The 12,389-nt window shown below is 44.3% G+C and overlaps 1 protein-coding gene across 4 annotated transcripts in view; it reads left to right on the top strand.

The window, feature by feature from the left end:
* Window positions 1–12,389, top strand: part of RBM20 (RNA binding motif protein 20) — a 191,509-nt gene that overhangs the window by 146,178 nt on the left and 32,942 nt on the right. For all 4 annotated transcript variants that reach the window (XM_072805351.1, XM_072805355.1, XM_072805352.1 and 1 more), the window contains exon 6: window positions 9,753–9,896. In XM_072805351.1, the coding sequence (XP_072661452.1) occupies window positions 9,753–9,896 (144 nt within the window). The remainder of the gene's footprint in view (window positions 1–9,752; window positions 9,897–12,389) is intronic.

Genomic DNA, 12,389 nt, shown 5'->3' with positions numbered 1-12,389 from the left:
GGCAGGGAAAGAGGGTGGGTGTTAACTGAGCCCCTTTATAAGGGGAAGGGGCTGAGCGGTGGAGGAGAAGCAAGAGCAGGAGACTGCGTCTGTTCCGTGCCTCGACCTCCCCCTCCAGCGCCGACCAGTGAACCAGAAGCCCCTTCCTGTGGATTTGGAGCCAAGAGACCACGTTCAAGCCCTAGTCTGGGGCCCACCAGCTAAATGGCCTCACTTTATTGCTCGGAGGCTTCGTTTTCCTAAATGCGGGCAACCACCCCAATAATGACTTGTGAAAGTAAAGCAAACAGCAGCGTGTTTACCCGACTTGTAATTTCGAGGATGCCGCAAATCCTGGCGCATTCACAGCCCTCGAGCAGTCTCCGACGGGAGCTCAGAGCCCGACGGCGGAGCGAGCCCGAGGCGAGCAGCGAGGACACGGGCCTGGTGCTCAACTGCGCACGCGCAGGAAGCTCCGAGGCGGCGGAGCCTCAAGGCCCCTGGATGCGCGGCGGGAGGGGAAGCCGAGCCCCCGGCAGGTCTCCCCCGCAGGTCTCCCCCGCGGCGCCCTCCGTCTCGCACACATCTGTCTGGTAATTCTTGGGGCCTTGTCTGCGCCCTTAGAGGCCTGCGGTAGGCACAGGCGATCCGACGGCTCGTGTTGATGATGGTCCTTGGTGATAACGATCCACGATAATTCGTGTCCAAGGCTGACGATGCTGACCGCAGCCAACACTTCCATAGTGCTTAATAGGTTCCTAGCTTTTTCTTTTAAAAAAAGGTTTTAGGTATTTATTCATGAGAGACACAGAATGAGAGAGAGAGAGAGAGGCAGAGACACAGGCAGAGGGAGAAGCAGGCTCCACGCAGGGAGCCCGACGTGGGACTGGATCCTGGGACCCCGGGGTCACCACCGGAGCCAAAGGCAGATGCTCAACCACTGAACCACCCAGGCTTCCCCGTTCATAGCATTTTCGTATGTATTATCTCATTTAATCCTCCATACAACCCTCTGAGGTGAGGAAACTGAGGCATAGACTAAATGCTTTGCTGAAACTCACTAGCGGATAAGTGGAAGTGTTGGGATTTGGCCAGGCTCTAGAATCCTCCCTTGTAACCACAAAGGAGCCCTGCTGCCCCTCTCTGAGGTCTCTGCTCTGAGGTCTCTACCTTCTCTTGCTTGCTTGCTCTCCTTCCCCTCCCCGCCCCCGTGCACTTCCACGGCACACACTGCTCAGCAGGATCTGAAGCTGCCTTGGGGACTTCTTGGGCCTCAGCTAGCCATCAGCCGAGGAGCAAGGTGAGGAGGCCAGTGAGACCTGGCACCTGCATTCTTCGGCACTGTGACAGTGTCCCCTAAGATAAGCTGAAATGTTCGGAGGCATTTTCCTACAGATCCAGTGGATGGGGAGAGGCATCACCGGACTGGTCTCAAGGATCTTCCCAAGGATGTCTAGGAGGCAAGGACAAAGCCTGCCCCAACCAGTCTCTGTATCGTCAGTGTCTGGATGGTCACATTCTTCTGCCAGATTCTGGTCCATCGAATGCAAGTGTGTCTGTCTTTTGGAAAACTGGAAATATGCAAACACTGACATTTGAAGAGAAGCTGAAAAATGAAGAGCTGATTAATCTACTACAGAAGGATACTTCGCAAGGTTCCTTTAAGTAGCGGGTGTGTCCCTCAGAGAAATTATGAATTGTCTTTTCTGCCTACAAACACCTCCAAAGATAAGCAGTTTTATCAAGGGGTGATTACTCTGTTACCAAAAGACACTTTGTGAGGCTCGAGGAGTGTCCAGTGGGCTCCTTTTGCACATACATTTCTGTTGTTTTTCCTGCTTACATAATTGATGCTCTCTGTGAAAATTCAAACAGAAAAGAAATATTTCATGAAGACAGGGAAACTTATCCATTATCCCCCTCCCTGTTCTCATAGAGAACTCATAAAAGCTTTGATGCGTTTTTCCTCCAGAAATGTTTTCTGGTCCTGTGCCAGCGCTTTTTCAGGCCCATCCCACTTATACATCTTTTCAGAGACACATTTGGTTGAGTAAAACCAGAACCAGCCAGGACTCCACCATTATAATATCATTATTATTAGTGGAGCAAAGAGCAATTGCTGTCTCTAACATTCCCTGTTTTTAGGCAGGAAAACAGAGTGACCCACGGCTCTGGGAATGGACTCTCAGAGGGTCTCTGCACTGCTACAAAATCTTAAAGGATAGAGCAACCCATCTACCACCTCCACCAAGCCCAGGCTTGGCTGAATGTATACTTCTGTTACTTCGTGGGAGCCCGACCCAGCCTTTCATTTCCATGCTTATTGTTGACAGAGATGGGACACTGAACTGACAGTTCTGTGCTGTGTTCGCTGGTGGTGGGGGTGGTGAGGATGGTTTGTGCCTGACCCTCCCACCCCAGGGTCCCAGGAGAGGGGTGTTCACTTTCACTTAAGCTTTTGCCATTTGACAGAGCAGAGGCACTTTATCCTTGGCTGCCTGAGTTGTCATAAACAGAGTAATCAGGTTTCTGGAAGGGGCCACTAGGGCCTTCTCAGGCTGTAAATAGTTTTCTTGTGCTTGCCCAAGATGCACTTTGCTTGCTGACTCTCCCCATAAAATGGCTTTGCCATTTTCACAGCCACCTTAGAGTTATTTAGTGCTGATGCTGCAGATGGGCTGCTCTGGCCTGGGAAGACAGACATCTTTTTCATGATTTCTTTCTCACTGGGACCCTGCACACCAGAAAATTTGTATAAATAAGGAAACTGAGACACAGAGAAGCATAAATGTTTGTGGAAGGCCAGAGGTTTAAGTTGTTCCTCAGATGGCTGGCAGTTCTGGAACTTCTCTCTGTCCACTGTGGCCTCTCTGGTCCATGGCTTAGAACACTCTGGTCTCCGGACTTCCAGAGAGCATGAAGAACAGTAACTGATGTGGTTACTGCCTACCCCTCCCCCACCCTTCCAGCTCTGTCATTGCTCTTGTACCCTGGGTGGGGGGGTCACCTTGTGCCTTTTCAAAGTGAGCAAAGAGCCAGGGGGAAACAGGATACCCGAGTGGCTTTTGTTTTCTGAGCTTTTTTTCTTTTCTGTTTACAAATCTTAAGTATTTTTTCTTGTTGCAAAAGTAGTACAAACATGGTATAAAAAATCCAAACAGTAACAGAAATATAAAAAATAGAAAATCCAGCTCTACAGATAAAACTGACCGCAAATGTCTTATACTATTTATCTCTAGCTAGTCTATGTATGCATGTTTAATTAGAAAAAGTATACATTTTTGCAAAAATCAGGTAATGCCATGTCATATTGTGCCACTTGGTTCTTTTTATTTAAGTTTCCAAAATATCTTTTCATTGGTATCTAGACATATTTCCATATCTAGACATAAAACCCTATTTTATGCTATAAAACCCTCTGTTGGATGCATCTACCTTGATTTATCAAGTCTGCAATTGATCAGTTTTTCAGTGAGATCAGGGTTGTAATCACAAATCAACCAGTTTATTGCCCACAGTTCGAGTCCCTTAGCTTCTCCTAGGTGTCACAGTGTATTCTGTAGCTCTAAAGTTTACAGGGATATTGAAGTTACTTGGCAGATGAACCACCCAAGACCTGTAGGCAAGTCTGACACCAATAAAAGCAGATGTACTTTAGGTCAAAGCTAGCATGCTTTATAAAATACATGAAAGTGTCAATAAAGATATCTGTGTCTACCCTCCAGGTTAAGCTAAGATCCGTAACTATGCAACTTATGCCCATTTGCTATCTGCATAATATGTTCAAAATCCACACCACGAGAAATAAATATCTGCCATGTGTGTGTCCTGAGGTGTGTTTAGCACAAAACGAGAGACTATGCCAGGCGAGATTAGGTCCACCTGGAGAAGATCAGGCTGGAACACAGAAATTGTTTATTGAAGATCCAATCTACACTTTGTCGCCCTAGGAAGGACTTTGAGAGACTGCTCTCACTCAGCAGGCCCAATGCCCTAAGCCACATTTTTATTGCAGTTTTGTGAGTTATTTGAACTGAGCCTCTTCTTTGAACTCCTCTATGAAGCCTGTTCCCACCTGCATCAGAGGGCACTAAAAGGTCTCAGAATGTTCCTACACAATCTGTTTGCTGCTTTCACATTTCCATCCATGTATAAGAGATTGAGTGAGTTGAGAGGTCTGGAACCCAGCCACATGAACAATAGAGGCAGAATCTGTTTTGTTTTTTTTTTTTAAGATTTTATTTATTTATTCATAGAGATAGAGACAGAGAGAGAGACAGAGAGAGAGAGAGAGAGAGAGAGGCAGAGACTCAGGCAGAGGGAGAAGCAGGCTCCATGCAGGGAGCCCGAAATGGGACTTGATCCCAGTCTCCAGGATCACACCCCGGGCTGCAGGCAGCGCCAAACCGCTATGCCACCGGGGCTGCTCAGAATCTGGTTTTAAATAATTGATCCAGCAGGTGAAAATGTACAGCCAAGACCTCTGATTGCACATGGGGCATTCCAGGTCTGAACTGGCCTGAAGGCCTACTGAAGTGTCTCCCAGGCTGAGAAAGGATGACTGTCCCTTTAGGTTAGTAGTTAGGACTTTGGTTACAACCCTTGACACCTTAGCTTTCTTGGAGATTTGACTTTGGGCTGAAAGTTTCAAATGCACCTGTCACATGTGTGCCTTCCAGGCAGAGCAGCAGGTGGGATGTCAACAGAGTCCATTAACACTTCACATCAAAAATCCAAGTTGGCAAAGTCTTCAATGATTCTCTCTAAACTCATCTACTCTTCTGCCCCAGAGCACATAAACATATAATACACATCTTTTATAGTGTATATTTTATAACTTTTATTTTTAATATAGTTCAGATTTACAGAAGAGTTGCTCTAGAGGTATATCTTTTGCTCAGATTTACTACTTCTTAATATTTTGGCCTGTTTGTCATTCACTCTGTCTCTCTCTCTCTCTTATTGTCCTTATGTTTAATCCATCTTAATCTGTTTTATCCATCCGTCTAACCATTTATGCATGTTTTTTTCTGAACCACTGGAGACATTGTACCTTTTCACCCCTAACCATCTCAGTATGAATTTCTTAAGAACACAGACTTTCTCTTTTAAAAAAATTTTTTTTTATTGGAGTTCAATTTGCCAACATATAGCATATCACCCAGTGCTCATCCCGCCAAGTGCCCCTCTCAGTGCCCATCACCCAGTCACCCCAACCCCCCGCCCACCTCCCTTTCCACTACCCCTTGTTTGTTTCCCAGAGTTAGGAGTCTCTCATGTCAAGACTTTCTCTTACATAATCACCGTACAGTTGCATTTTTTCCCCTCAGTCTGGGACCATCATAGCATATCCTTTAACTGTTGGGAGAAAGAAAGAGACATATATTTTAAGGAGACGGCTGGTTGCCAGGGATTGCATCAAGGCAGTTTACGTACTTTGTGGCATTTTTGTCTTCTAAAGAGTCCCATGGAATCAATTTTTATTTTCCCTGTTTTATAGATAAGCAAACTCAGGCTTGGAGAAATTCAGAAATTGCCCCAGGGTTGGTCACTGGGGAGTAGACACAGATCCAGGTCTGTCTGATGCTCTCACTGCCCTGGCATTGGTACCTGGAGATCTGCCTACATCTTTAGTTCATCTCAGTATATCATCTCAACTCTTCTAGACGCTGCAGGCAACAGAATCATTCAGGGAGTGGCAGGGCTTTTCAGCAAGGTACTCACTGCTTGGAGCTTATCTTTAGCCCTGAAAGATGAGACCACCCCTAACACACACATGCTTCATGTTCATGTGTCTAGCTGATCACATAGAGAGGGAAGACAAAAACGTGCCGTTCACGGGGACGGGTATTGGGAAAGACACAGGTGTCCTGTCTTCCTGTTTATGCCAACACGAGTGGGGAAGGTTATTGCCCAGATCCTAGGGTTTAGTTGGGCAAGTCTTCTGGGAGGAGTGGAATTGTAGAACTTAGAGCCACACAAGCACAGATATGTCACATCTGGAAAGGACTCTTGATGCATAGGCTATCTCCCTTGTTCCAGAGATTTGGAAACTGAGGCTTGGAGAGGAAAATTAGTTTGTCCCTGTCATGCATCCAGCCAGTGGCCAAGCTGGGACTCGGATCCAGGTCCTCTGTCTTCTGGTCCATCAGGAAGCCCCACACTTCTTACAGCCCATCCTCTTCATCATTGACTCCTACGTACCTCAAGCAGCCACTACCCTGCATTCCATGTTCGGAAAAGTACTGTATCTGCCAAAGAAAGTACTTATATTAATGAGTAATTAAGTAGTTACTCATTTTCATTAATCAAAGACACTGGTTGACATACCAATCAGACTTTCTCATCAGCTTAAAAATCTAACTAGGGTTACCATATCGATAGACTAGAGACTCAACCTAGGTTTTTTAAATATCAAAAATCATGACCCTCCCTTCAAATATTATTACCTTCAAAGGCCCTCAAGGACGTATTGGAGAACCCAGGCTGGGAGTCATCATGCTGAACCCTCAAAGGCACGCCAGTCATCTCTGCCCCCAGTGGACAAATTTTACTCCACCTGTCCACCTGAAAACCTCATTGTCTCTTCCTCTCCCCTTTCCTCTTTCCTTCCTCCCTCCTTTTCTGCCTCATTGTTCGGATCTGCCATAGGGCATAAGGCAAATAATAGCCACATTTATGTAAATAGTCTCAAGAATAGATTAGAATACATACACATATAACTGGACACCTATTATGAATCAAATATGGTTTTGAACTTGAGTTTTTACAAAAAGATATTTTTAGATCAGTGGTAGGAAAGAACATAGACCAAAGTATCCTAAATCAAATAGTTGCAAAAGAACATAAGACATAAAAAAATGTTGTTTTTTTCTAACCAGATAGGGTTTCTCACTTGCTCTGAAGCCAGACACTATGCAAACAAACCATTAACACAGAGATGGCTCAAGAATTTTTAATCCTCAAGATTTTTATTTCATGGTCACTTCATAAAATAAGTGGAAGTAAACTGGTTGAAATGAAGAAGCTGCTGGTGGTCACTGGAGGTCTTTGGCCTCCATCCTGAGTCAGTAAATCCAGACCCTTGTGCACATCACCAGTGGAGAAGCTCCAAATTAGTATAATTAACTGGGAGGATACGAAACGTCTCATGATTGTGATATTAAGGGAATCAATATAATCCAACTTTTATTTATTTTTTTAAAAGATTTTATTTATTGACTGATTTGATAGAAAGAGAGAGAGAACACGTGGCAGGCAGAGTAAGAGGGAGAAGCAGGCTCCTCACTGAACAGGGAGCCCAATATGGGGCTCCATCTCAGGACCCCAGGATCATGACCTGAGCGAAGACAGATGCTTAGCTGACCGAGCCACCCAGGCGCCCCCTCTCAACTTTTATTTCTGATTAAAAATCCCAGGAGAAGAAAGTGCTCATGAAATGTATTTTTAAAATTTGAGTGTAAACCTTAATTGAGACCTATTCCTTTTAGGACCTAACAATGTCTGCAGCATGAATTCCTCTTGCTCTTTGGGGACTGGCAGCTGAGAGGGTGCCAGGTTCCACTGCCCAGCAGCTCAGGTACCAGCCTCTTGAGTGGCTCTTTCAGCCTGGAGGAGACAGGGACAGAGGTGATGGTCTTCATGCTGCTCACTAGGCAACTGGACAGACAAGGAGCAGGGTGCAACCCAGAATGGCCCTGTGGTTCTGTGTGTCTGCCCTGTCGTCTAAGCACGAGTTAGCCCAGGCCAACCACAGGAAAGTCACATGCAGAAACATGCTTGCTTGGAGGAAGCCGGGCAGAGCACCCGGCTCAGCCTGCCTGTTGATAATAAACTCTGAGGACCTGCCATTTTGACCTGCCTCAGAGCTCAACTGGGTCTGTGGTCTTTGTGTGGACTCTAATGAGAGGCAAAGATCCTGCATCTTACTGGTCCTCCTCCTGTCATCCCTGGAGAAGGGTTCACTCCTTGTGAGGCGGGTGCAAACTCAAAGTCTCATAACTTGTGGAGAGTTCCAGTTGCACTCCATGTCTCCATGGAAATGCTCTGGGAGCTGCCTCGGCCTTATGCTAAATCCCGTTCCTTCTGCAAAAACACTTGACCTCTGGACATGGCCAAGGGGAGGTCTGCAAGGGATACTGGGGTTTCTCCAATTCAGGGCTGAGCCATAAAAGGAAATTCTCATTGACTCTAATTGTCCTCAGCCCAGATGAGACAAATGAAGGCTTTTTGTGATAGAATTACCCAAGTATTAGCCCTTGCTAGGGATGTGACCCACATCAAATGTAATTAGATGTTGAAGTTCACTTTATCTTTTATCATAATCATGGTGATTATGCAAATGTACACTATGCTATTAGAACGTGTTTCAGGTTTGGAAAATTGCATCCTTCTCTTCCACGCTGGATTGGCTTCTGGTTACTAATTCTTGAACCTCCCAGAGACTCTGGGCTGATTAAGGTTTGCACAGACCAAACAGACGCACTTCTTCCCTCCCGGAGCTTTGATTAGGCCTGGGTCTTGGCTTCCAAATTCCAAAGGCCCTCTAAGGGCCTTTGGGACTGCTGGCTAGTGGTGACGACAGGGAGCTAGACCCCAGGGTTTGTCTAGAGCAGCTCCTCTTATTTGTGGAATATATTGGGCTGGTGACCAAGCTTGTGTTTGATAAAAGGCTAACAAAGTTGTGAAAGCCACTGCCCTAAACCACAGGGTGTTTCCATGTATGTCTATATATAAGGTTCCCACACATCCTTGCCATGCTCTTTCTTCTGTAATCAAACAATAGGAGGTCTATAAAACAAAAAAACACACATTAAAAACATCTTTCCCCTTATTCCCTTCCAGTTCTGGTCTTTGAAGATAACTAATGTTGACAAGTTGATAGGTATCCTCCCCTGCCTGCCTTTCTCTGTGCAGCATGAATTCCTTGTGCTTTTTTCATTGTGAAACATTTTTCATTGTGAAACATTTCAAACTAGTACAGAACAGTACAGACTAGTATAATTTAAACCTTGTATATTCATCCCCCAATTCCAACAATTATCAAGACTTTACAACACTTGCTTCATCTCTTTCTTATATATTTTGATTTTTTTTGTTTTGTCTTACAAAAATGGCATTGTACTACATGCACTGTCCGGCAGCTTGTTTTTGTTTTGTTTTGTTTTACTTAATTACTTAACTATCTTCAAAATTATTCCTTATCAGTTCATTTACCTTTGCCTTTTAATGCTCTGTAGTCTCCCACTGAATGCTTGAACCATCGTTTACCCAAACATTTCCCTGTTCTTGGACATCGAAGGTGTTCCCAGAATTTTTTGCCACCTTATAAATAACTGCAGTGTCCTTGTACATAAGTGTCGATATATTGGTGCATTTATTTCTGTGGGATAGATTTCCAAAAGTGGGATCGCAAGATCTGGGCTCCCTGTGCTTTAAGTTTTATTAAATACTGCTAAAGTATATTCTCAAGAAATGGTAACTGTACAATCTCCCACCAGTGACACATGGATTAGCCCACATGTTCATATTCTGACAGTCCTGGATAATGTGATTACTCATTAAAATGTTGCAAATCTTTGCTGGAAGAGGGTGGTATAAAATTGGTATTTTATGTGCATCTGTGAATGAATGGATTTGTTTTCAGCATTAATTTCAGAAGTTATCCTTTTGTAGTCATTAATGGGGGGAAGGTAGCCCCTAGGAACATCTGGAACCAAAGGCCAGAGGGATGTGTATTTTGAAGACCAGCCCCTGCTCTTTGTTCCCGTTAGTTTGCACAGCGGAGACCGGGTGCTGGCCGAGTGGTACACATCTGTAACCTCCCCGAAGGAAGCTGCACGGAGAATGACGTCATTAACCTGGGGCTGCCCTTTGGAAAGGTCACTAATTACATCCTCATGAAGTCTACTAATCAGGTAGGTCTGGGCACTTTCACACCAGTAGGCACCAGAGAGACCACACATTGGTGGAGGGCAATTATATATATATATATTTTTTTTAAAGAAGCTGGTCTTAAAGAAGTAATGCACAGCTGGCCTCTTGTTGGAACAGCACAGAGGCTTTTGGTGGTGGTGGTGTTTTGTTTACTCTTGTCTCACCTTAACCTCCTTGTGATGGGTACAGATTTTTGTGAGTTGCCTGGAAGTAAAGAGATATTTTGGAATGAGGTATTCATTAACATAGAAAAGCTAACTGGCCCCCAAAATAGAAATCCATGGGCTTGAGTCTTTTCACTGTTATGAACTCCCTGAGCTAAGGCTACAGTCTTACCATCTAAGCTTGTTCAAATCTGAGGGCCTGGATTTAGAGCGAGCCAGCAACTGACTGTGAACAGGTGTTTTCACAGATCTTTGGTGTTAATATCTGAGGCCCTTGGGTCTTGTAGCAGAAGAGTGGGTGGGAATGGATGGGTGCCTGGTAAGTCTAAAGGACGAAGAACCCTTAACCCATGGGGGTTAAGTCAGAACTTGCGGGTTAATATGGCTGTCTTCGCTTCTAAAGTCAAAGGAGGAGTTTATATTAGAAAAATGGCCGGGTTAAAGAAAAAAAAGAAAAGAAAAGAAAAATGGCTGGGAATGAGAATATTTTGTTTTATTGTTAATAAATATATTTACTTTATGGACCAAAGGAGCAGACATAGAAGAAGTTCTTTTCTTTTTTCTTTTTAAAGGTTTTATTTATTTATTTAGTGAGCGAGCAGGGGGAGGTGCAGAAGAGAAGGGGAGGGGGAGAGAGAGAATCTTAAACAGACTCTACCCAGCCTGATGCGGGGCTTGATCCCATCACTCCGAGATCATGACCCAAACCAAAATCAGGAGTTGGGCACTCAACTGACTAAGCCACCTAGGTGCCCCAGGAAGTTCTTTTCTTAATTAACATATGAACTTTAGAGACTCTGAGCCACATCAGATGATCAGCAGTCTTCCTCCATCCACTTGGGCTTAGACTACTCAGTCCCTTTGTTCCAACTGCTCAGAATTCTGTTTTGGGTAAATGCACATGATTCAGCTTGCAACATTAATGCAATGAGATTCACTGATTTAGTATTATTCCCATTTGACAGTTGAGAGCTGGAGGTGCTAAAATGTTTGCATCAAGAAAAAGGCACTTAGAAAGCTGGGTGGCAGGATCTGAAATAAAACCCTAAAGAATCTTGACTTCTTCATCTCCCACACATCTGCCATAGATGGTGACAGCAGGGAAAAACATCTCTGAAATTCAGAAACAGATGTGTGGGAAGGAGGGAGGATGAGCTTGGTTAGCCGACTTGGTTCAAGAAACTGGGAGTGTAGCGGCTCACAGTGAGGGCTCTTTTGTCACATATCACCTTTCCTTTTCAACACTGAGGGACCAGATCAGTGTGCTGTCTTGTGCAAAGCAAACAAATCTAAGAAATGGTAACAAAGCCACTATTGGGATAAACTAGCAGGTCAGTCAAAACAGTCTATTTAGAAACTGACTGAATAAAAAAAAAAAAAGAAAGAAAGAAACTGACTGAATGCAAAAGCCCATTCTTTTTCTGTTTCATTAGAACAGTTAAAGAGGAAAAATGCTATCGAGCTATAGTTGAGGGTTTTCTTCTCTCACTAACTCAAAAAGCTAAGGTCAAAGCAAGAAGCTATGACCTTCTTTCAGACCCTGAGTTTTTAGTATTTTTCCTTCTTTGCAAAGAAAGTGAGAGCTCAGATACCCTTGGCTGTGTCTCTGTCTCCTGCCCTCATCATGACAAAATAGCACATTTTGCAGGAATCAGGCCAAGGTCACTTGTAGAGAAGACTCACTCTCTCCCCTACCTCTCCTCAGGGCCTGTGGGTTAATGGAACTTCCCATCCCAGGGGGGCTTCTGTGGCATGACGTAGCCCAGGCTGGATATACATAATTTAAGAATCACTGGTACCCAGGGGAATCAGGAGAGGGACCATCTTATATAATGAGCTCTTCGGGTGAAATTAATAAATAGGTCTCTTTGAACAGATGGGATCAAAGACAACTTCTTGTACTGATCTTTTTTCTTTTTATTGAGGTATAAAATACTCCAAAGTGTACTAGTCTTAAGTGTACAACTCCATTAATTTTCTACATGTGTACACCCATGTAATTATCAAAAAGGTCAGGAGAGAGAACATTTCCAGAACCTCACACATTTCCTCATGTCTCTCCCAGTCAGAATTCCACCTCCACCCCAAAGGGAAACTCAGCTCTAATTTTTATCAGCATTGATTCATTTTGTCTATTCTTGAACTTCATAGACATGGAATTATACCTAGTACTGAATTTTTTTTTTTAAGATTTTTATTTATCTATTGAGAGACACAGAGAGAGGCAGAGGGAGAAGCAGGCTCCCTATGGGGAGCCCGATGCAGGACTCAATCCCAGGACCTCAGGATCATGACCTGAGCCAAAGGCAG

Source organism: Canis lupus, chromosome 29 (assembly GCF_048164855.1).
Source record: "Canis lupus baileyi chromosome 29, mCanLup2.hap1, whole genome shotgun sequence".
NCBI classification, from domain to species: domain Eukaryota; kingdom Metazoa; phylum Chordata; class Mammalia; order Carnivora; family Canidae; genus Canis; species Canis lupus.
This window is presented reverse-complemented; position numbering and strand designations above follow the sequence as displayed.